Source organism: Diuraphis noxia, unplaced genomic scaffold, assembly GCF_037042655.1.
Source record: "Diuraphis noxia isolate RWA-SAM2 unplaced genomic scaffold, SU_Dnox_SAM2 contig0002, whole genome shotgun sequence".
NCBI classification, from domain to species: domain Eukaryota; kingdom Metazoa; phylum Arthropoda; class Insecta; order Hemiptera; family Aphididae; genus Diuraphis; species Diuraphis noxia.
The window spans coordinates 9,117,923-9,145,645 of NW_028301712.1; the positions used below are offsets into that span (position 1 = coordinate 9,117,923).

General features: G+C 35.3%; 1 protein-coding gene across 1 annotated transcript; it reads left to right on the forward strand.

The window, feature by feature from the left end:
* Window positions 1–1,213: 1,213 nt before the first annotated feature.
* LOC107166158 (uncharacterized) lies at window positions 1,214–1,900 on the forward strand. The gene has a single exon (XM_015514711.1). The coding sequence runs from the start codon at window positions 1,214–1,216 to the stop codon at window positions 1,898–1,900; it is 687 nt and encodes a 228-aa protein (XP_015370197.1).
* Window positions 1,901–27,723: the final 25,823 nt, after the last annotated feature.

The following is a 27,723-nucleotide window of genomic DNA, read 5'->3' on the forward strand; positions in this document are numbered from 1 at the left end:
GTATCTAAAACTTAATTCTAACTTTGAAAAATGTGTAGATTGCGATTAACAATTGACAAAATGAACAATGTATTAAAAAAAATTCACCAAAAAACAAGAGACATGAGTGATTCTTCGGTGAAATATGTATTAAATAATTGTAAATTATGCGAGTCTCAGAGAACAATTATTCATGAGAGAATTACTGCAAGTAAAGCAGAAAGTCCAAAATGTAGAAGGTACAGCAAAGATTGGATTTTATTATGTGTATTATTAAAAATTCGGTAAGAACTAAGAATCAATCAATATTGTATTTTAGGTAACACTATAAGTCCAATGAATATTATCTAAAGTAAATTCAAAATTAAATTATAATTAAATAATAATTTTAAACTTCAAAATAAATCAAATCAATTGTATACTGCGTGCATGATGATAGATTTTGTTTATATTATTTTATAATAGTCTCTAGATAAATAGATGTCATAACTCATATTATACACGATATGTATATAATTTAGTATATATATAGAAGGTATATAAAATTAATTTCCGCAGTTTGTATAATGTATCTTATCGGTTTAGCCGCAGATTGTATAATCTTAATTTTTTTTTGCCGCAGTTTTCATATCGACTTTTAGAAAAAGGTTAATTTTGCTGCAGTTTACATACAGCTGTGCGTTCTGCTAGCGAGTCCGGTAGGTTGGACTTGATGCGAGCTCGTAAACAAGGCCGAACTGAAGCGTTGATGGATTATTTCCAACCAAAAATGAGGATGTGCCGTGAATTAAAAATGTCATTCCACACCTCGAAAGACTATTTACTCAGAGGTCTGTGTTCACGAAATTTGGCGCTGTATGCCGTCGGTCGTCGATATGTTGATGAAGACGAACTATTGGATGACTTGCTCAGTTGGGAGCGGATGAACGCGTTCCATCAAACCTCGTCGGGGAATGAACGACCTGCAGATAGTGCTAAACCACGCGCGATTGGAAATATTGTTGGGTTTTCGACAACGCGCGCTACGGAGAAGATCGTTCTTCCGACGTCGAATAAATTTGTTGCTAGCACGGAAGCGCGCGGTGACAGTCAAGTATCGTGTTGGAACTGTAAGTTGACGGGACACCTCTCTCGGGATTGTCCTACGCGCCGAAAAATCGCCACGTGTTATGGGTGCGGAGCAGCCGGACACATTCGACCGTACTGTCCACAACGGGGCTAGTCGAGCGTGGCCATGGAAGTATGCGAGACAAGAAGTTACCCCTATCGGAGGTCAGGACGGATTAATGGTCGTGAGGTTGATGTCCTCCTCGATACGGGGTCGCATTACAATTTAGTAAAGGTGAGCGTCGCCATATGTTGCGGACTTCTGATCGAACCGTTAGATAAACCGTTGTTTGGACTCGGCAGCGTCACTGTGCCGTCCGTACGTGCTGTTGGTGTCGCGCGAGCCGAAATTGCCATCGATAACGTTTTTCCCGGACGAGTCGCGTTGTTGGTGGTACCCTATACAGTGCAACAACCGGACGTTATTGTGGGGCGTGAGTGGCTAGACTCGCCGTCAGTGGCGTACCGGAAGATCGGCCGTGAGCTACATCTGTCCAAAGCCGAAACGTGTTTGGGTGAGACCGAGCCTACGGTGATGACTGTCGGTTGTGAGGCCGACTACATTAACGCTGTGGAGGTGCGTGGGGTTCCGGAACGCGACGCGTTGGTACTGAGTGATTTCGCCTACGTTAAGCCTGACATAGACGAACGGGAGCGCGACGATCTATTAAAAATTGTGAATGAATACCGTGAATGTTTTGCGAAGGGACTCAGTGAGCTTGGATGCACTCCATTGTTGAATGTCGACATCAACGAAGTACCAGGAAGTTTCCCCGTTGTTTGCCGTCCGACCGAGAGGAAATTGCGAAAATAGTATCTGAGTGGAAACAACACGGGGTAGTATGTGACACTGTTTCGCCATACGCGAGTCCGGTGCTACTGGTAAAACAGGCTGGCGGTAAAAATCGAATTTGTGTGGTTTATAGGAGGCTGAATAAGCAGACTGTCCGACAACATTATCCGCTACCGGACATGCAGGAGCAGTTAGAGTCCTTAGCTCAAGGTAACCTGTTTACGCAATTGGACTTGGCGAGCGGTTATTTACAAATACCATTGTCGCCCGAGGCATCTGCCAAGACCGCGTTCATTACTGCAGATACGACGGGGCAGTTCACGCGAATGCCGTTCGGTCTTTCCGGAGCAGTCGCTGAATTTACACGACTGATGCAGCGGGTACTTGGACCGTTACAAGGGAAGATCGTACGGAATTATCTTGATGACATGATAATAGAAGGTAAAGATTGGTCCGATATGCTGAACAAGCTCAAGTTAGTACTCGATCGTCTCCGAGAGGCTAATTTAATCTTGAAGCCGACGAAGTGCTTGTTCGGTACCGAACGTGTTGAGTTTTTGGGGTTCGTGGTGGAACGCGGGCAGATCCGGCCGGGGCTAGAAAAATGGCGCGCTATTGCAGAATATCCCACTCCTAAGGATGTACCTGCGATCCGACGTTTCTTGGGTTTAACGGGATTTTTTCGCCGCTTCGTGGTTGGGTATGCCACCGTTGCTGAACCGTTGACCAGTCTATTACGGAAGGATGCGATGTTTGAATGGTCTGGAGAGCAAGAAAATGCGTTCCGCTGGTTGCGCGAGGCCCTTGTTGGGGACGCCGTGCAAACGATGTACCGCCGTGATGCTGAAGTGACGGAGCTGCACACTGACGCGAGTGCAGTTGGGCTGGGAGCCGTCTTGCTACAGTCCGGGCAACGGAATGACCCTTTAAAAATGGTGTACTGTGCCAGTCGACGAACGTGTGAACCCGAATCTCGCTACCACTCTAGTAAGCTAGAGCTGATGTGTATAGTATGGGCAGTGAACAAGCTCAGGTAGTTCCTGCTGGAAATTAAGTTTGTAATCTTAACCGATTGTCAAGCTTTAGTTTACCTTAATAATTTCAAAGGTCAGAATGCGCAAGTCGCGCGTTGGTACGATTCACTCCAGGAATACGACTTTGAAATACGGTACCGGCCCGGAACACAGATGGCGCATGTCGATGCTCTCTCTCGTGCACCTGTTGGAGAAGAGCGACCATCATTGGACGAGTTGCTCACTGAACGTACCGACGTGAGAGGGATTGTGTTGTCAATAGAAGAACGAGTTGCCATGTGTCAGTCGGCTGACCCCGAGATTGCCCGGCGGAAGGCGGAGTTGGTCAATGCACCGGAGAGTGAATTTGTATTGCGCGAGGGATTGTTGTACCGTAACGTTCACATCAAGTTATTGTTCGTCATGCCTAAGAGCATGAGGAAGAGTCTGGTAGTCACTGCACATGATCTCAGCGGACATCCCGGAGTGGACCGGACTGTGAGCAATATAATTCAAGATTTTTGGTTTCCAGGCATGAGGCGATACGTGAAGCTACATGTCCACATGTGTTTCGAATGTTTGCTAACGAAGGACCCGCGGGGAAAAAGGCCTGGATACTTACATCCTATACCTATTGGTAACAGGCCATTTGAAACAGTGCATGTCGACCATGTTGGGCTGTTTGTAACAACGGCTGAAGGGTTCAAGTACATTTTAGTTATGGTGGACAATCTCACAAAATATGTGTCCTTATACGCAGTTGAAGACACCAGTGCTGAACAGTTGATTGTCCAGGTCAAACGGTTTGTCGATAAATTTGGACTTCCTGGGCGACTGATTACTGATCGCGGTAGTTGCTATACATCTGGAGTTTTCGAAGAGTACTGCCGACAACAGGGTATTCGTCTAGTGTGGACTTCGTCACGCCACCCCCAGACCAATGGGCAAGTGGAACGAACTCATAGTGTGGTCATGGCTACTCTTCGTACTGCTGGAGTAGACTCCGATGGGTGGTCTGAGTTGTTGCCAGAGGTGCAACGCTTGATCAACAATAGTGAGAGTCAGTCCACTACTAAAACTCCTTTTGAAATGTTGTATGGTTATAGGCCGAGATTCCGCCTGGGAGCGTTGAGAGAGTTGTCCACTACTACCTCCAGCGGAGGCACGGGAGGAGGTACGCGCACGTATGGAACTCTCTAAACAGAAGATGAAGGCTGCATACGACCTCCATCGCCACGACAATATCCACTATCAGGTAGGAGAAGTAGTAGTGATGAAGAGGGCTGCCAGCTCAACAGGACACTCTAGGAAGTTACAGGATCGATACAGAGGTCCCCTAGTCATAACTGAAATCCTACCTGGGGATGTGTATCGGGTCGTTGAGCTGTGTACTGGGCGGCCGAGTAGATTTGCTACTACTGCGCATGTCTCCCAGTTAAAATCATGGAGGCTGACAGACTGTGACCCCATAGAAGAAGCTGAAACGGAGGATATGACTGAAGAATATGACGGAGAAGGGGAGGTCGGAGGAACAGTCTCTGCACCGGAAGCGACAACTGAGCCGGAAGAGGCACCTGTGGATGGACCAGTCGTTAGACCCCGCCGCAAGCCAAAGCCACCTGTTTGGATGGAAGATTACCAGGGAAAGTGGTAGACTGAATTATTACTTTAATACTGTGATCATAATTCTGTTGATATCATGATTCCTACTATTGTTTCTGTGTATATTATGAAAAAAAAAATTGTTTTGTACTGATTGTTATATTACCAGTTGCTACTTTTCAATAAGCTTTTATTAATTGTTTAATTAAATCTGATATTTACTGTTGTTATGTTGACAATTGCACAATCTGTTTATGTTAAATGTCATACTATAATATTAATGTTATTTTATATTACTTTTTTTTTTTTTTGTCATGTCCTGCTATATTGCTCAATTCTATTGAAATGTTATTTTATATTATTTTTTTTATTTGTCATGTCCTGCTATATTGCTCAATTCTATTGAAATGTTATTTTATATTATTTTTTTTTATTTGTCATGTCTTGCTATATTGTTCAATTCTATTGATATGTTATATTATATATTGTAAAACCCCTGTCGAGGACGACAGTTTTCGTCAGGGTGGTCGAATGTAAACACTAACAGAGGGCGCGTCGTTCACGTCACAGGCGGGAGCGAGCGTTGTCGTCTGTAGTGTATGAGCAGTGAGTCAGTCAGCGTTTGACCGCAGCGTCGTCGCCCCCCCCCCCCCTGTGCTGTTTGCAAGGAGGTGGTGAATTTCTTTTTCTTAATTTGTATGTTGTTAAATTGTTCCTTATGTCTATGTTAATATAGTGATTTCGTTATAAAATATGTGCGTTGCGTTACTATCCGTCCTGTAGTTAACACATATATAAATTCAATATACGCGTTCTCACTATAAGTATATATCAAATGTATGTACCTATATTAAACACCCTACACACGTTTATTATGTATTTTCCTGATATACCTATTATTATACCTATATACAGGGTGTTTCACGATGTTTGCAATAACATTTGATCTATTTAACATTTTTCGATTTTTTTTAACATGTAAGTAAAATTTTAAAATTTTAAAATTTTCTATTTGATATTTGAAAAAATCAAAATAGCCATTTTTTTAGATATGATTTTTAAAATAAGTTCGAAAAAAAAATGCAAAATGTTCAGCCGATTATTTTCTACGATTTTTTAAAGTTTGCACAATTTCATATTATTACTAACCGATTTTTTGGATCCAACTTAGGTATCAACTATCTTAAGCTTTCCATGAAAAAAATCCAACTACCTATCTATATATGTATATTGTATATCTATAAATAGTTGTGATATATCTTAAATTTTGGTATCTACTATCTAGACAATGATATCACTGATTATATTATATTATATTATTATTACTCTGTGAATTGTGATATAACCCATTGGGTTTAATAATGCATAAACCTCATCACGAATTAAAATAAATGTATTAATAATTATTTTATGCCATTTGTATTAGGTATCATATTAATAAATATGTAAAATTATTTGTATTATGTAGTATAAAAAGATATAATTAATATTATATAGTATTTAACTTATTAAATAATAACAACATAACATTATAATATATAATGGTATACAATAGAATAAACTATATTAATTATTATAATAAATAAATATTTAAAAAGTCTTTTATTTAATTTAGGTTGTGTACTGATTAATAAACATATCTGATATCTAAGATGGGTAGTAAGTAATTTATAATATTTAAATAGTGTTATTTTGAGGTATTCTTTTTTAGTTTAATTTATGCATATAGTTCTGTATTTTTTGCAAGTATTTGGCTATATTTATTCAAAAAACTAAAGTTGCGTTTTGCACACCGAACAAGCAACACGTATGTTTCGCTTTCGCAGTTCGCGAGATAGTGCTGACTAAGTTATTACAATTTTTTTTTTGTTAATTTTTACAATGCAAACCATGGCCTGTCGGACGGATGGTAAGTTTTTATAAACAAATATTTTTTTTAAGTGGGTCACACTTAAACTGACCGAATTGCAAAATGTATGCAAATATGGAGGTCGATTCAAATCTGCCGCATAAAATAACAGTTGATGCTAGTATTTGGACACAAATACAAAACGACAATGCGACCTTGAAACAAATGGTAACGGAATTGGGATTAAACAATGAGAAATTACAACTTCAGATTTCTGAAATGAACGCTGGGAGCTCCAAAGAAATTTTGAGCTCGCCAAAAAAAATAATCAAAGTGACGAAAGAAGTAGCGAACACTTCTGTAAAAATCCATAAACCACCTCCAATAACAGTATGTGGTGTAAACGATTTTAAAAAATTAATGATTAATTTAAAACTCGAAGAAGCTGAAGGACACGAGCAACAAATGAAAACTTTGGCTAATGGTGAAATTAAGATACTAACAGGCGACGAACACCAGTTTCGACGAACTATAAAAGTATTAGAAGAGCAAAAAGTTGAGTATCATAGATACCAACTTAAAACTGAAAAAAAGTTTCGGGTGGTAATTCGTGGATTACATCCTGAAACTGATCTCTGTGATATTAAAAACGAATTATCCGAGCTAGGACATTTTGTACATACTGTCACGAACATTCAAATAAAAAAAAACGTCGACCCTAACAACAAGTTTAGTGATCGAACTATTGTAAGACTTCCATTATTCTTCGTGGATTTGGAACCAAAAGCAAACAACAAAGATATTTATGATATTAAAAACTTGTGTTATCATATAATAAAAGTAGAACCCCCAAGGAAAAAAAAAGAAGTTCAACAATGCAAAAATTGTCAACTATTTGGTCACACTCAAAACTACTGTTTCAAAACACCAAAATGTGTAAAATGTAGTGAAGGACATACTTCTCTAAATTGCCCTAAGTCTAAGAAATCAAAGGCGAAATGCGCAAACTGTGGTGAAGCACATACTGCAAATTGGAAAGGATGCATCACTTATAAAAATGCAATAGATAAAGCTCACCCTAAAAAAACTACAGCAGTACAAAGAATACAACAGAAACCTGCGAAACCAGTCACTCAAGAAGTTTCTTTTGCACAGATGGCTAGTTCTTCAAACAAAAATCAAAAGGGTCCACTGATTCAAACCCATACACAACAAAACCAAAATGTACCGTCGCTATCTGACGTTATGTCAGCATTAACAAAATTAAATGAGAGATTGGACAGGCTTGAAAATAGCCAGCCGAAAACCAAAGCGCAAAAGAAAAAGAAATGAGTAGAACGCTTCGAATCATAACATGAAACGCTAATGGGCTTGTACAACGAAAACAAGAACTTGAACATCTTATGAATAACGAAAAAAATTGATATAGCTTTAATTTCAGAAACCCACTTCACAACGTGGACCACTCTAAAATTACATGGCTATCGAATATATACAACAGAACATCCGAGCAATCGTGCTCATGGAGGAACTGCAGTAATAATAAAAGAAACAATTAAACATTATGAACTTGATAAACATCCTCAAGAATATTTACAAGCAACTAGTGTCCATATCAATGACGGCAACAATGATCTAACTATCTCTGCAATTTATTGTCCACCAAGACATAAAGTAGATGACAAAAAATTCATTGAATTCTTCCAGACACTCGGTAGCAGATTCATTGCTGGAGGAGATTATAATGCCAAACACACATTTTGGGGATCGAGATTGATTACCGCCAAAGGGCGGGAATTGTTCAAATCAGCAAATACAATTAAAGCACAATTCATTTCAACTAGAAAACCAACATATTGGCCGACTGACCCAAATAAATTACCTGATCTTATTGACTTTTACGTAATGAAAGGAATTTCATCAAATTATACGGAAGTTGAAGGACTACTAGAACTTACGTCAGATCACATTCCTGTGCTTCTCTCATTAAGCTCTGATGTGATAATGAAACAAAAAAAATGTCTATAACAAACAAAAAATCAAATTGGGACCTATTCAGAAATACCCTCGAAGAAAAAATAATACTTTCAACTCGATTAAGAACAATATCAGATATTAATATTGCCGTAAAAAAAATAACCTATGACATTGTTAGTGCGGCGAAAATAGCAACTCCGGGAGCTATCAATGGTAATCACCAGTTAACTTACCCACTAGAAATAAGAAAACTAGTCCAACATAAACGTCGAGCGAGACGAACATGGCATAATACACGGAACCCAACGGATAAAACGGAATGGAACCGAGTAAGCAAAATTCTTCATGACAAAATCAAAGAAATGAAAAATGAAACATTCAAATCATACTTAAGTGGTCTCACTGCGACGGATAATACTGATTATTCATTATGGAAAGCCACAAGACTCATGAAGAAGCCCCGTGTTCAGATACCACCACTCCGCAAAGAAGACGGCACCTGGGCACGAAGCGAACAAGAAAAAGCCGAAATATACGCTCGGCATCTTGAACACGTATTTATGCCAAACACTATTGACTCTGAGCTTGACACCTTGCAATGCCAATCTCTTGATGCAGCACGTGAAAAAATCAAATATTTCTCACCGTTGGAAATTGCAAAAGAAATAGATAACAACTTAAACCCAAAAAAATCACCAGGCTATGATGAAATTAGTCCAAAAATACTGAAAGAACTTCCAAAGAAGGCTATCGTTCATCTTACACACATATACAACACTATTTTTCGCTTGGAATACATTCCAGAACAATGGAAACGGTCACAAGTTATTATGTTGCTCAAACCAGGAAAACCACCTGAAAATGTCACATCATACCGACCGATATCACTCCTTCCAAGTTTAACTAAACTTTTAGAGAAACTTCTGTTCAAACGCCTAAAACCGATTATAGAGGAAAAAAATCTTATACCAGAACATCAGTTTGGATTTCGCAACAAACATTCAACAATCGATCAAGTACATCGAGTTATTAATGTGATTAGTAAAGCTCTTGAAGAATAAAAGTACTGCTGTGGAGTATTCCTTGACGTAGCTCAGGCTTTTGACAAAGTCTGGCACAAAGGACTCCTCATCAAACTGCGTGATCAGCTGCCACATACCTGGTGTGCACTTCTTGAATCATACTTGACTGACCGTCAATTTCGAGTCATACACGAAGAAGCGATAACCGAATGGAAAGATATATCAGCTGGAGTACCGCAAGGTAGTGTTTTAGGACCTATCTTGTATTTACTCTATACGGCTGATATACCAAACGATGATAACACAACATTAGCTATGTTTGCCGATGATACAGCAATTTTGTCAACACGTAATATAGTCAGCTTACTGCAACCAATAACTTACAGAGGTCAATCGACAATATCTTTGCCTGGATAAGACGTTGGAAAATTAAGATTAATGGCGATAAATCGGTACACGTTAACTATACGTTACGCAAAACCGAAACCATCCAAATAATATTGAATCAATCACCAATCCCACAAAAAAATTCAGCAAAATATCTTGGAATGCACCTTGACTCTCATATAAACTGGAAACACCACGTCCGTCAGAAAAAAATTCAGATTAAAGAACAAATGCGAAAACTTTATTGGTTAGTCGGACCTCACTCCGAGTTAACCATAGAAAACAAACGTCTACTGTATGTAGCAATTATAAAACCGATCTGGATATATGGCATTCAATTGTGGGGTTGTGCCAGTAAGTCTAACATCGATGTAATACAACGCTGTCAAAATATTGCACTTAGGACCATCATCACTGCAGCCTACCGGTTCGAAAGAAACAATGCAATTCACCGTGATATGATGTTGCCTACAATAGCAGACGAAATCCAAAGGTTTGCTCGCAAACACGAGACGAGGCTAGATCACCATGTCAATCCATTGGCCATTCGATTATTAGATAACTCCAAGGATATCCGACGTCTTAAGCGTCTGAAACCATACGACTTAGTTTAAGATTTTAGATTAAGGCAGGAGACACTTCATTGGAAGTGACTCCATCAACGTGTAATATACATATATATTTTATGTCAAGTATATAAAATATGTGTGATTGTCAAACATATTTATAAAGACCTTTGGGTCGTTTAAATAATAAAGCCCCAGGGCATTATATAAAAAAAAAAAAAACTAAACAAATATTAGAATTTACTTAACGGGTTGCCTAAGCAGAGTATTAGTGTAAATTGAAAATTCACTTAAAAGTTAAATAAATAAAGCCATAACTCACAAAATATAAAGTACATTATATATTATTTCAACTAGAACACAAATAACAAGGGTGAATGAGGTATTTTTTTTTTAAGTATAGAAGATAGAATGTAAAAATATTTATAAGTACCTAATAAATTATTAAGAATATGCTTTAATAGGCATTTTAAAATATTTTTATTAATTTTAATTTTGAATATTAAGTGAAATATTTTGTAACATAAAAGGTAGGTACTTTATTCATAAGTATTATTACTAATATGATGAATTGAAACCTACAATCTAGATAAATATTAAAAATACCTAGCTAAATACTTTTTTTCATAAAATATTAATTTGTTATAAATTAAGTTTAATACCAACATTCATCCCTTCAACTATTTTGATTAGAATTACTTAAACAATACAGCACAAGGTACATTAACATAATATAATTAATTTAAAAAAATAAATATAAACTAAAACTATAATTATAAATTAATTTTACAAAATTTTCAGTACAAACAGTATATATTTTCAATGATGACGGCATATTGATTTTTGAATTTGAATCATAGTTATTTCAAATATTAAAATTGATATACTGAAAAATAATTCAAACCTATTATTATTAAATATTAAAATTTATTTAATTAACTTACATTTTAGAATGTCGATCGAAAGTATTATTTGTATTTAGTGTAATATCTACTGTTCTACGACATCATTGTGTAACGAATTTCGAGTCGTTGGTAATACAATTCAATTCGTTAACTTTATTTTCGAGTACAAAGATTTCATTTATTAGTTTACAAGGTCTTGAACATACATATATTTGTACTCAAAGAGTTTACACGAAAATTATATATAAGGGATTCACATACAAGGGTGGGAATGGTGACATAGAACTCACGGTTGTCTTCGGTAGTTTTGGGGTTGGACCGTTCCCGACGTTGCAACGTGTGCGCAGTAGTACTTGGCGTACAAATCCCGTCTGTTGACGTAGGTGGAGTGGTTTAGCTCCTTTGGACGGTAGTGGCTCCTGGTGGGTAGTCTCACTGTCCTGATCGTCGGTGGCGGTAGTAGCTCCTTATGGTAGTCTCACTGTCCTGATCGTCGGTGGCGGTAGTGGCTCCTTGTGGTAGTCTCACTGTCCTGATCGTCGGTGGCTCCGGATGGGTAGTCTCACTGTTCTGATCGTCGGTGGCTGTAGTGGCTCCTTGTGGTAGTCTCACTGTCCTGATCGTCGGTAGCGGTAGTGGCTCCTTATGGTAGTCTCACTGTCCTGATCGTCGGTCGCTGTAGTGGCTCCTTGTGGTAGTCTCACTGTCCTGATCGTCGGTGGCGGTAGTGGGGTACACTGGCCTGTGGCACTCCGTGTATAACGGCAGTTTATTACCGTCCGGCTGTGCAGGCTAGGATATATACAGGGCGATTCTTTTATCAAACAACACTCATTATTTGAAAAAGTATCGACTTTTTTCAAATTTTTTTTTTTCAAAATTGTAGATTTATGCTGTTCTAGAATTGTATATCTTTTTTATATTTTTCACCCTTATATTTATTAGGTAAACCACTGTCAACTTTTGATTTTCAAATAGTAACCTATACTTAAAATTTAATAATTGAATAAAACTATTTTTTTCATTAATTAATACGTTCTAATTTTCATTTTTCGTTAATCCGTTGATGAGATATTGCTCCTCAAAGTTAGGTGGTTTTGGGAGATAGTTATCGTAATATGTAAATGTGTTATACCTCGTCAGCAGATACCGCAGCTATCAGGATTTTTATGTCCCAGTGCAAAAGATATCACACTTTTCAAATCAGTTCATAAAGTACTTAGAGCCCCTAAATGTATTTTATTATGCCCATTTTGCAGGGAGACACGAAGTTCACCCCACGAAGGTGATAACGTCAATGGTCAGTGGTCGTAATAATTATTATCAATTATAAAGACCAGAAGTTATAAGTAATAAATTTGATATCGTTCAACCCAAGATATAGCGGCGATAATCTTTGTACCTGATCGCCGATAATACCTACATACAATAACACACGATCATAATATTACTATTATTATTGGTCTGCTTCTGTTTGTAGCTTCGATCACGATCTCACCTCTATTCTATGCTCCAACACACCATAGAATAACATACGGAAATACAGAATTATTTTAGTGTTTAGTCCATAAAAGTTACTGTTGTCCATGGTTTATCATTACAACTAATACAACTGTCTATCATAAAGAAAATACAGTGTTACCAATATGTGTATTTACAAAATAAATAGTAACTTACTGTTTATTTGTCACAAATAAAATCCCGTTTTTTTTACTCTAGTAGACAGCCTGTACTACAGTTGTAACAACTGTTAACTGTTTTAAATCACTGCTGTAGTGTACAGTAATTTATTTTCCGTTGTCTGTTACTCGTTACTGGTCAGTATAATTTATAGCATGGTGCTATGGCGTCAGCGACCGATACTACCAAGTACTAATTACTTGTGTACTACAGTCTACAGTAGTAAACTTAATAAATTTCACATTTTCACAATAATATTATCATAATAAATAATATTCTGTGCCTTTGTAGTTTTAACGAACTAGCTGATCTAGTTAACTGGAGCTCTAGTTAAATATTTGAATATGTTTAATTTATCAACTTACTTATTTTGTTATTTTCAATAAAATTCCAAGACCAATTTATTAACTTGATGTACATGTGCCTACCAAAAATTCATTCGTTCGTAAGTATAAGAATTCATATTAAATATAAATTTTAACAAACTTTGGTTAAGAATGGAAAAAATGTAACATACATACATAAATATACATGTATGTATTTGTATACAATTTGAATAAAAAATACATGTTATTTATATTTTAGCTTATGTTCAAATTGCTTGCCATCTTCAGTTAAACAAAAATGTTTTAATACTTCAGAGGAAGTAGATTTTTTCAATATTGAGTTTTCAATTTTGTTGCAACAATCTCTTATTCTTTGTTTAAGTTCCTCCACACTATTGCATTTTTCTTTATACACTTCATTTTTTAGATGGCCCCAAAAAAAGAAGTCAAGAACACTCAAATCGGGGGAACGAGGTGGCCATTGAATAATGGGGCTGTGAGTTCCAAACCAGTTATTGTCTCCATACATCTTATTGAGGTATGCACGTACAGCCAAGGTATTATGTGCTGGTGCACCATCTTGCTGCCAAATCAAATTCAAGCGCTGTTGAAGTGAAATATTTTCCAATAGTATGGGTATATCATCTTTCAAAAAACCAAGATACTTATTGCCATTAAGATTTTCCTCAAAAAAATATGGACCAATTAAATACTCATCAATAATCCCACACCAAACATTCACACCCCAACGAACTTGCTTAGTTCATTAATTTTAAGATTTTTAAATTAATAATAAAAACAAAAATCTAAACAGTAAGCACTGAATACGACTTCAAACTTATTAATCCTACCATCCTACCATCCTACACACACTATTGGCAAAATTAATTTTAGTTATTTAGGTATTCCATGGTATTATCAAAAGTAATAACCAATGGTATTTTCAATGATAAATGAGTGCAATAACAATTAATAATAAATGTACAATATATTATATAATAACCATATCTAATAATGGACCTTAATGGCATAATATTAACAATAAATTAACTTAATAGGTAACTTAATTTATTTTTTTATACATATAATATACATATAACTGTGTATAGCTTTGGTAGATTTAACTAATACAAAATAATATGTTAATTATTATTATAGATTTAATATATCTATTTAATGCTGTTTACCATATGGATACTTTGAACATGTAAATGCCTATTAGGATTTAAGTTTTTTAATGATAATTTTGTTTTTTAACAAATCAAATATTGTACCTCTTCTCATATAAAGTATCATTTGAGCACATGCACATTGAATAAAGAAGTTAGACAAGTACATAACACTATGGTACATATGTTTATTACAAATCTGGAAATACAATACTCTGAACTAATTTAATATTAAGTATAAACAACATTTTTTTTTATGTTTACAATTTCAATTTAATACATTTACAATTTCAAATCAAATATTAGTATAATATAAATAATTCACCATACATCGCTTCAATAGTTGTAATATACGTTGTAGGACTAGGTCTTTTTGACCAATCACATGAATTTAATTTTAATCAATATGTAGCTATTTAAATAAACAATGACATACGTCCAAATATACATATATGGCACTGATATAATTATATTTTATGTAAAAAAATCATATTTTCAATGTCGCGAACAGGGTTTGAGACCATTGGCACAACTAGAGTGTGCAAAAGGGTCTTTAGCACCTCTTGTTTTTTTAGATTTAACTATCATTATTATAGTGAAATACCCTCAATTTAATGTTTTTAAAATATAAAATATTATAGCACCCCACGTTTTAAATTTTTTAATGTATATTTTCTACTTTAATAAGATGCAAGTGATAACCACTAACAAAAACTAGGGAGAGAATAACCATTTTTTAGATTGCTTAATTTTGATTATTTAAATGTTTTTTTAAGCGTTTGATTTGATGATTTTAGGTTCTGTTTAGCCCTGAACCCTGTTCACGACAAAATTCCTCACATATTATACTGATATTATTATGAACCGTTAAACAATTTTACTTTAATAAGCCTAGGACTATGAAAAACCTATTTCAAAATGATGATACAGTTTAATCTAAATGTTCGTTTTGCAGTTAATATGCAAAATATGAGTAAAGATAAAACATGTATTCAAAAAATTAAAACAAACTTTTCAATCACCCCAGACTTAAAAGGTAAAATTTAAAAATGGTATTAATAATATTCTAACTTGAATTTAGTACTAATTATTATTTGGCGACAACACCAATCATTGACAGAAATAATTTAGTATTTATCATTATGACATTATACAATGTAGCACAGTAGACTAATGTTTTTGGATGTTTTGATTATTATATCTTTTTTGTTAAAGGGCTTGTCCGTAAAAAATAAAAATAAAATAATTATTAATCACATAGCCACTTAAAAATTCTTAATTTGATTTAGGACATAATCTACATATTAAACACAAAATAAATATCTATATCTATGTATATTATCTTTTAAGTTGTAATGATTGATGTTGTCACCTAATTTAAATTATTTATAAACTAGCATACAAATTATAAAGCTTTAACATTAGCACAATTTTTAGTTTTCAAAACATTTTTTTTTTCATTCCGAAAATCGGTTAAATGATTTTTGATGTCCCTCTCCACTTACATTCCTCTTCAACTTTCAGTATGTTCCTATTCTAGTACCTTCAATCACTTGCTTCAGAAATGGAGTTCTAGCCCTTCCTTTTACAGGTTTCCTCCTTATAACGTGTCCGATCCATGCTTTTCTTCTCAATCTTAGCGTACTCCGTATTGATTTTTGATTCTCCTAAATACCTCAAAATTTTTTTATCTTTTCTGTCTATTGAATTTCAGCGTTTTCCAACAATAATACTTTAAAAGCTTTTATTTTGGCTTTCTCAGTCTTCAGTAGTGTCCCAATATCTGCTCCATATATGTAGATCTACATTCCACACAAAGCCTTTTATAAGTGATTTTCTGTTGTCCAAACTTAATCTATTTGAGGAAAAAGATTTATTTTTTTATAAGAGGCCTGTTTGGCATGCGCTATTCTACATACTGCATCTGTACAACTTTTCTCATCGCTTGTGATTGAATAGGTATGTGAAGTTTAAGTGTTCTTTAAGCTAATGAGATAGATTGTTTTATTAATTTTAATTTTTGCTTGCATTTATCAACTAGTAAAACTTACCAATAGGTACATTGTACAAATGCACTTGCAAAGTATCCAATTCACGTGAGATTAACCAATTTAGGTACTTAAATGTTTAATTAAATTACTAAATAAAATACAATATGTGGTAAATATTATAATTTAAGTATATACAAGAACTAATAATATTATAAATTCACCATTAAAATTTAAACATTTAAAATTATTAAGTATTAACAAATAAAATACTTTATTAGTTATGTAGTGATCACGTCGCCTACAGGTATCAGTAGTCAAGGATGATGTTTGGAAGGTGACTCTTGAGTTAATTACACAACGTAGAATTCTTCTTAATTAGATTAATTGGTTATTTATTGTGGTAAAACATATATTTATTTATAACATGAACGCTGAATGTAAGTTAAGTATTCTGAATGATAGAATAAATTCGGTTTGATTCGAATATTTTCTAAGTTCAAAATATTGTTTATAAGAAATTTTCTAAGTCCAATGAATTAAATTAAACAACAGACTGGCGTGAAGGTGCTCTGGCTAGTCTGGTCAAGTCGCGTCTGAATACAGGCCGTTTCGGGGTCCCTTATATAGTGCTACCCTCTACTCCCCATAGTCTACTTGCTCTTGTCGCTGTTCTCACGGATGTGGTAAAGTTATCTAGATTGACGGAAATGCCACTCGCCCACGTACGAGCTAAATGAGTATCCCATGCGGCTACAGACTTCGATAATTTATATTATTATTAACATTATTATTATGAAAAAATATACATTATAATATTACTTTATGACATTGTTTCTTGTAACTTTTGTAATGATGCATAACCCCACATCCTGTGCACACCTATCAACGATCTTTCATAGTCGTCTAACCACATGATTACGTGTTGCCCTAACGTTAATGATTTCCACGAAATGCTTTCTCTCTTATAATTACAAAGTTGGTCGCATCCTACCCTATCTTGGTTCGGCTGGTACCTAGTTGACCGTGAACTAGACAATGCGGGACGCTAGTCCATAGCAGTTATTACTTATTACCGACTCACGATTCAAATATTGTTGTTATGACTTGTCTTATAAAATTTTAACCTAAATTATAACCGTTTATTCACTCAACGTATTGTTGGTATGTGTGTTAAGAACCACTGAATATTGTATTAATATTATATTATATATATTCTTGTATTAATTGTATGTATAGCTGTAAAATATTGTAAACTGATGTGTGTGTGATTTCGTCATGCGACTGGTCTAAGGAATCCGCTGAATGAGCCTTTTTGAACCGGACGACCAGCTCGTATGAAGAACAACGGGGACACATAGTCAGTCTTTGAGTAACACATTACCAATACAGACCATTGCAGAGCGTTCATTTAATTAAAACATCATTTCAGTTAAATAAAGAGTATAATATTAGCCAAAGTAATTTCGTCTCGTTGTTTTTTTATTTGTCTTGGAGTCGCTAAGTGCGCGTCCATAACATTTTTGGTGGCAGCGGTGGGATACGGCTATTAGTCAGTATCCGTTACCACGAGCAAAAGAAATTACGCTAAATTTTTTTTTTTTATTCTCTTATAATTGTGTGATTGTTTTAACCGTCATCAATTTCAAAACATTCAAGACTCGTCAGAACATTTTCAAACTCCAGACCATCTACAGAATATTTCAAGTAATACAAGTTAATATTATATATAACGTAACGTGTCGTAGTGAACGGATAGGCATAGCGTGAGAAAGGGTAACGTCAACAATTTAATACAATACCCCGTACTCGCCGAGCGTATAATATTCGTTATTACGTAGCAGCCGCGCGTATAATATTCATTATTACGTAGCCGCCGCGCGCCGCCCGAATCGTCATCAGAATATACGATAAACAGCCGCCGTGCGTTAAAACAACTGGTTGTGTGTGGAGGTATCGCTCTCTAGTGGTGCAATCGAGCGAAACTACGAATTGAGCGCCACACAGTGACCAACGGACTATTTGTGCCGCCGTAACGAAAATTAGGTCGTGACCGTGAAATTGCCGCCGCGAAGCAACTAGGTCGTGACCGTGAAATCGACACCGCCGCCGACGACGTCGCCTACAGAGGGTACGCGCCGTCGCGGATGTAAACAAAAAAAAAATAAATACGTATTATCGTCGTACACACTAATACACAAACATCGCGTATATCACATGTATTACCGTTATCACCGGTAGTCACGTAAAATAAACTAAAAGAAGCGAAACCCAATATTAATTATTGGTCCCTGCGCCAGCTGTTTCGGGGCGTAGAACTTCGTATCAGAAAATTGCAGTCGAAGAGGATAGTCGTCGTTGAGAACGGAGTACGTGATCAATCAATCCACAAATTCCCGGAACATTTCAGCATCAAAGGCGGACTATTCAAAACTGGACAGAATGACAGTAAATACACACCGATCCTCGTGAGTTAAAACTATTTTATATAATATTATTATATTTTTATTATCATTTTTTTTTACTCTTTTCTTTTGTGCTTCTGCCTGTGAGTAGTGATTGCCTATTTGTAACTGCCATCCTATTGCTTATTAGCCAAAAAAAAAAAGGGGGGTTAATGAATAACTCCGAGAACGGAAATAATTCATTAAATGAATGTAACGAATTAAATACAGCTTTTACTCAACAACCTATCCCAACTTCTCGAACTAGTTTGCCCGTTAGATTTTCAAATCCTGAAAACCCGATTTCTGAGAGAGAGGTAGCTGATATTACGGTAGATAATTTATTAATTAAGGAAACAGACCTATCGAAAGCCACAGATAATTTATTGACTAACATATCTCATGAACTACAAGAGGTAGACAAGAGCATAAGTTACGTTATCACAAAAACAACTAATCTAACTACAGAAAATACAGAACATACAGAAAATACAGAAAATACAGAAAATACAGAACATACAGAAAATACAGAAAATACAGAAAATACAGAAAATACAGAAAATACAGAACATACAGAAAATACAGAAAATACAGAACATACAGAACATACAGAAAATACAGAACATACAGAAAATACAGAAAATACAAAAGCCACAGAAAATTCGATACGAACAGAGATTTTAGGACAACCCAAGGACTACAAAAATTCAAGAAAATCCGAACAGCAAAAATTAGAAGAAAGTTACTCAGAGATTCGCATTGATTGGACCATAGATCAAATTAGATACGACAAATTGAACATGGCAAATGACACAGAACCTCAACGACAAGATTCCGTATCAAATGAAAATGTCGGAACTTTGACTGTCACAGAAGAGCAGTTAACACAAATTATTAATCAAAAAGTGCAAGATGCACTCAGGTTACGAAATGTCCCTCAGACAGCAGAGGCGATGTCCAGCAATCAAATTGGCCTACAAGACGCGATCAGGCTATTGCCAAAATCACTTGATGGTGAGAATACCGAGCAAGTAGAAGTATTTCTAGAAAAATGTGATTTTGCTGTATCTTGTACGGTACATACAGCCATTCCACGGTTGGTACAAGCAATTCAAACCAGATTAACTGGCAAGGCTCGACAGGTAGTAAAATACCAGAACTTTGAATCTTGGGAAGAACTAAGGGATCTTCTGAAATCAAATTTAGAACCACAAAGAACCACCCAACACTTGTATCAGTCTTTATATGCCACAAAGCAGAAAACGGGAATGGATATATTAACTTATTCTAAGGAAGTGGAGGCCCTTCAAAATACGATTATTGAACAAGAAACATTAGGCTGTTCAATCGAGGTAGCTCAAGCTCTCGAGAGGACAATAAAAAGACAAGCATTACAAGTATTTATTGAAGGCCTAGGAGATTTGAAAAACTATATAAAAGCCCGACACCCAGATTCTCTTTTCAACGCCATACAAGCAGCTAGGGAAGAGGAGATAGTAAGAAAATCATCAGAGGAATCCAAAAAACTATATAAACCAGCAGCGACTTCAAAAAACCAACCAGGACTATGCAATGTTTGTAAAAAGCCTGGGCACTGGGCAAGAGATTGTCGATATGCCAAGACGGAAAATAAGAAGGCCAAATCGACTACCACCTCCACATCAGTCGCTACAGTTAGTACGGTCACTTGCCAATATTGTAAGAAGCCGGGACATACGAAAGACGTGTGCAGGAAATTGAAATATGTATAATCAAAGAGGAATGATTCAAATCATACTGAAACTAAACCAGCGGAAAACTACCAACAACCGAGCACTTCCGGCGGGCTCCCGGTAGGGAGTATCAAAAGCGCCGTGATATCTTTTGCAGAGCATACCCAATAATTTATAAATTAACAGATCATCATTTAACATGCAGAACATTTCAGACCATTAATCCAGACGTAAAGTTTTTAGTAGATTCAGGGAGTGATTTAAACTTGATCAAAATTAGTGCACTCAAAGATGAAGTGATAGTATACGAAGAAATTATCTATCATTTGAAAGGAATTAGTGATCAATTAGTGAAAACAATAGGGTACACTACAATTGGAATACAAGTTGGAAACCTCAATATACCTACTGAATTTCAGGTGATACATTCAGCTTTTCCAATTCCCCATGACGGAATTCTAGGAAAACCCTTTATAACTGGGAACCAGACTATTATAAATTATCAGACTAATGAACTCACTCTACCCACAGTAGATGATATTGTTTCTGCACATTACACATGCGCCATCATTCCAGCACGCACTGAAACTCTAGTGGCTATTCCAACACCAACTTTTCATGAAGGAGAAACCCTGTTAGTCTCTGCGCAGATTATTGGGGAGGTGTTAATGTGTAGTAATACTGTCAATAATGTACGAGATGGATGTGTACTTGTGACTGTCATGAATCCCAAAGAAGAAGCCTTTGAATTGACAACTTCTCATGTTAATAAACTCAGTATAGAAAAATTTAATACAGCCAAGATACATACGTTGACCAATCAAGCAGAAACTTCATATAAAAGTAATAGGATAACTATGCTGAGAAATGTCCTACGAACTAATGAGTTAAATTCTGAGGAACAAGAATCTCTCATCGCTATTTGTGAACAATATACAGATATCTTTCATTTAGAAGGAGATAAATTAACAAACACAGAAGCGGTTTATCACGAGATAAATATACCTACGGCAACTCAGCCAGTCAATGAACGTCCGTACAGGCTTCCTTTCAAACACAAGGAAGAAATAAACAAACAAGTAAAACAATGGGAAGAAGATGGAATAATAACACCTAGTAAGAGCCCTTGGAATGCGCCCTTGCTAGTTGTCCCTAAAAAGCCAGATCGTGACGGGGTAGTCCAATATCGAATATGTGTTGATTTTAGGAAACTCAACCATATATCTAGTGGAGATGCATATCCACTCCCGAACATAACAGATATATTAGACCAATTAGGAAAATCCAGGTATTATACTACCTTGGATTTGGCCCAAGGTTACCACCAAGTAAAAATGCATCCAGACCATAGGGAAAGAACAGCATTTTCCACCGAGAAAGGGCACTTTGAATTCCAACGTGTCCCATTCGGATTAAAAGGAGCACCCGCCACATTCCAAAGACTGATGAATACAGTATTAACAGGATTAAATGGATTAAAAACATTTGTATATCTAGACGATATCATAATATATGCTCGAGATATCCCAGACCATTCGAAAAAACTTCAAGAAGTCTTTGAAAGATTAAGGCAGTTCAACCTGAAACTCCAGCCTACAAAGTGTGAATTCATGAGGAAAGAAGTAAATTATTTAGGACATGTAATTACGGACCAAGGAGTACGCCCTGATCCACAGAAAATTCAATGTGTAATGGATTACCCAATACCACGGAACAATAAGGATATAAAATCATTCCTAGGTTTATCAGGATATTACAGAAGATTCATACCTGATTACGGGAGAATTGCTAAACCACTCACTTCATTATTAAAAAAGGACGTTGAGTTTAAGTGGTCTGATTTATGTCAGAAAGCTTTTGAGGATTTAAAAAATGCCCTCACACATGAACCTCTGTTGCAATACCCCGATTTCAATAAACCATTCAACCTCACATGTGACGCTAGCAATTACGCAATAGGGTGTGTGTTATCGCAAGGCCCAATTGGAAAAGATCTCCCAATCGCATATGCATCAAGAACATTGAACAAGGCTGAACAAAACTATAGCACAACGGAAAAGGAATTGAGTGCTATCATATGGGGAGTCAAGCAATTTCGACCTTATTTACTGGGGCAGGAATTCAACATTATCACTGATCACCGAGCATTAACTTGGCTTTTCAATGTCAAGGATCCTGGTTCGCGACTAACCAGATGGAGACTTAAACTAGAAGAATACCAGTATCAGATTCAATATAAGCCAAGATGTAACAATACAAACGCTGATGCATTAAGCAGAATCCGAGTCACAACTAGGGCACAAACTTCGAAAAACGAACAAAAACCTGAGTTTTCAGAGAATACAGAAAGTACAGAAATTCCAAAACCTTCAAATACTACAGAACCTACAGAAATTCCAAAACCTTTAAATACTACAGAAAGTACAGAAATTCCAAAACCTTCAAATACTACAGAATCTACAGACATTTCAGAACCTTCCATGAATTCAGAATCTTATCAGACATTTTTAAATTCACATGACCTACCTACTTCAAATGTTATAGAGATGGTAGGCGATATCTTTAGTACGTCATCGGACACCTCACTGGCACATTGTGTTTCCGCAGATCTCAAAATGTCTAGAGGAATAGCCCTCCAATTTAGACGAAGATTTGGACGGATACAACAATTACGTCAACAGGAAAAATCAGTCGATGATGTGATACTTTTGAGAATAGAAGGACGAACAATTTTTTATCTAATAACGAAGTTACACAGTTGGCAAAAACCAACTTATCAATCTATATTCAATTGTCTACAAAAACTTAAGGTACTTTGTGCAGAGAATCAAATCACTAAAATCGCCTGTCCAAGAATCGGATGTGGACTGGATGGACTCAAATGGGAGGAGATCCGTAAAATGCTTCGTTACATTTTTAAAAACACTACAATTTATGTAAGTGTTTACTCTAAGGAGGAATTAACCGAAGATCAAAAACTCCGGCTAATATCAGAATTTCATGACACTCCGTTAGGAGGTCATCAGGGAGTCACCAGGACTTTTAATAAGCTATATGCGCAGTGTCATTGGAAAGGGATGAGGAAACAAATACGAGATTTTATTAAGAAATGTCCTATATGTCAAAAGAATAAAATAGGAAATAAACCATTGAAGGAACCCATGGTAATCACCACTACTTCTGACAGACCCTTCGAGAAAATATTTTTAGATGTAGTTGGACCTTTACCAAGAACTCATAGAGGGAATTCCTTTATCCTAACGCTGCAAGACGATTTAACGAAATTTGCATGGGCAACCCCGATGGAAAATCATGAGGCTAACACGGTAGCGCATCACTTCGTAACGCAATTCGTGTGTTTGCATGGGCTACCAAAGAGCCTTGTAACCGATTGTGGTACAGAATTTCTCAGCAAAGTTTTTAAGGAGGTATGCAATCTTCTTAAGATAAAACAGACTTCAACAACCCCGTACCACCCTCAGAGCAATGGATCGCTAGAGAGAAGCCACCGTACTCTGGGAGAATATCTACGAAACTTCATCGAAAAAGATCAATTGAATTGGGATATGAAAATTCCATACGCAATGTTTTGCCACAACTCCACAGTACATTCGGCAACTAAATTTCAACCTTATGAATTGGTATATGGTAACCCAGTTACCATTCCCTCATCTTTATTAAAAGAACCAGATCCTCAATATAATTATGAAGATTACCAGTTTGAAATCAAGAAGCAATTGCAAGAATCACATGCAATAGCTAAAAAACATTTGATAGAATCTAAGTTAAAATCAAAAGCCCAATATGACAAGAATGCTAATCACAGAAACTTTGAAGTGGGACAAAAAGTTTTACTACAAGATAAAACATCTATTAATAAGTTAACTCCAAAATGGCTAGGCCCTTTTGAAGTTTTGGAAATTGATCCTACCAGTAAAAACATAACGATAAAAAGAAAGGCAAAGAGGCAAAAGATTCATTCGAACTTATTAAAACCATTCCATGAATAATATTGATAATAAACATATTGTTTACAGAAAACTGAAAATTAACGACCCAACCATACTCATCGGATACCTGATTGTCACCTCCATCCTCATACAAACAAGGATAACAAAATGTCAGAGTCTACCACCCATGGATGTAGCAAAAATTACATACTTCAACAATACGGAAGGACTTTACTACAAATTTCTAGGCAAACTAAAAGTTACGGATTCCGATTGGAAACTAATAAATTTCTTGGATCTAGAACACTATACAACGAGGTACATGGCACTATCCAGATTATACAATACTACTTCTCAACTCTGTGGTGAGTTACGACAGAAAACTGAAAATTCAGAAAATAAACATAGCTGCCAACAGTTTGCACAAGCAACCCTTCCATACCTTCACGAAATTGATCAAAACCACCAGAATATTTTATCAACAATAGGAAATAATGATCAACCTAAAAATAGAAACCGTCGTGGTCTTGGAAATGCTGTTAGTCGGATGGCCAACGTACTATACGGCAGTGCTGAGAACATCGATTTTGGTTATCTTTTCAACAAAATATCTAAATTAGTAGGGAATAAAGTAAAAGAAATCAACTTGATACCTGAGCAAACTCGAATTATCGAATTAGCAACTAATGAACACAATTACACGCTACACCAGACATTAACAAACCAGCAGAAAATTGAACAGAACATTCAACTATTAAGCGAACAAGCAAAGAAAAACGCACAGAACATTGATCACATAAAGATCAGGACAACGCTGTTGGAACAGACCCTTTTCTTTGAAGTTTTATTGAATCAATACGCCTATGAGACTCAAAATCTTTTAGCAATAGTGAATTCCGCCCTACATGGAAAATTACACACTAGTGTACTGAATACACAGCGTTGGTTAACCGAACTTCGTGAAATTAAAACAAATATCCCAGTAGGAACAACTTTTCCATTCGAAATTAAAGCAGAATCTATTTCCGATTTCATAAAAATTTCCGAAATCATAATTTGTCACAAAGATCAATACCTTATCTTTGTAACAAAAATGCCATTAGTACAAATCACTGATTATAATGCCTATAATATAATTCCATTACCTATCACGTATGATAATCAGAGCCTTGTTTTAATTGATCCCGACATTGAGATTTTAGCAACTAGTTATGATACAGAAAAGTTTTTCTCGTTGACAAATAAGCAATGGGAAATGTGCAGAGAGGTACAATCATATACACTTTGTAAAAGTAGTCAACCGATCCATCATAAATCTAAAACAGATTCGTGTGAGATATTACTCATGTCAAAACCACAAACCCTGCCCGACACTTGTAAGATCAAATTCGTAACAACAAACGCATCTGTGTGGAACAGACTTCCGCAGTCAAACTCTTGGTTATTCTATTTACGATCAGAAATCATAACAATATATTGTGAAAACCCAGTCAGAACATTTACTTTTGAGATTTATGGTGTAGGTCGATTGACTATTATCACAGCATGTAACATTCATACAGATAATACATTATTACTACCCTCCGATCACATAAGACCGAATACTTATGCTGATTTAATTCCTGAAAACCCTAAATTTGATGTCAGAAACTCCTTTGCAACCTTGTTAAGTTTATATATACCTCAAAGTATCATTAATGTACAGATTATAAAAGACCTAACAAAGTTTACACATAATCTACAAGTATTAACTACTTTAGAAAAACGATCCCCAGAACCTCCAAGTTGTATAAAAATAGATGTACACATAGTAATATTATATGTATTTATTATTTGTATCATTAGTTTAAATATTTTTGTTATATTAAAATTAAAGCGGAACAATACAAAAATGTACAAGCCAGATATTGCAGAACCTGAGCTTACAGAAAATAATTAGATTAAGTTCATATAGTGGAAAATGGGGACTAATAAGCCCCCCCAGATAGCAATTTCTCAACATTGAAGTTTCAATAACATTGAAACTAGACTACATTTCAAATATTATCATTTTAATCGTATTAAAATGTTTTATAAAGTTTAAAATAGTTATATTATTTTTTAAACATTTTCATACTATCACGATTTTGTTTTTTTTGTAATATTCAATTTGGAAGTATGCCTTAATATTATAATGCAATTTAATTATCAACGTAAAGTAACATTATTTTGAGAATACTTTCTATATGTTTCCAGTTAGTTAAATTTATATTATTTTAATTGTAATTTTCCGAAAATATTAAATAACATTGAATTTTTAATTGTATAATACGTACTATTTCTAAAATACTATTTATACTTTGCTGTTTATTAATAATACAAATTTTTAGTAGGGAGTTATAATAATAATTGCAATAAGACTGCAGTTTATTTAATTTATAAATATATTTGGTCGATAATAATTTGCACTCACACTCCACAACTACAGCTGTGCTCAAATTAAATAGACTCGAAAAGTGTTCATATATAATACTAGGTTTCGCGTCCGTTATTCTGGTTCATAAAAAATATTGAACAAATTTCCATTTGGTAAGACACTTTTGACAGTATCCTTTCGACAAAAAATAATATACCTAATATAGAAGTTATATTTTTATAGAAGTCCTATAGAGGCTTCAACTGCTTTATGCAGACGCCAGATATCACTAATAGCGTGTCATGTCTTCGTCTTATCGCAAGAACAACGTTATATGATCGAAAATGCAAGTAAACCCTTGTCCCTTTGCAATTAAAACCATGACCACAATAAAAGGCAATAAAATGTAAAAATACCCAATTTACTACAATACTACCAAGTAAACAATAAAATAATTAAAAATTTTAAAATTAATAATATCCGCATATTTTTTATGAGCGTTCTGGTTCGTAAAATTGTCCATTTTGATTTTCGACTTTTCGAGCACTGCTATCCACTGTTAAAAGGTAGTAAGATTATACTAAATAGCATTTTTCAATCTCTATTTTGGGTACCTAGTATATTATATATTATAGTAATTTGCGCATTGCGCATTTGCGCTCATAGTATCTAACTAGGTATCTAAGATATCTATATCTATATCTAAGATATTTTTAACTCTGCGCGTTGTATTATATTTGTGTTTTATAATTTATAATCAACAGTCGTTTCTAATAATATTAATATTATATGTATTATAATATTGCGTATCAGCAATTAAAACGCCTTATGTTAGTTTGATGCATAGACGTCTTTATAC

What these genes read in the sequence shown, in the direction of transcription:
- LOC107166158 (XM_015514711.1), top strand. Translation starts at nt 1,214, where the DNA reads ATGGAAGTATGCGAGACAAGAAGTTACCCCTATCGGAGGTCAGGACGG.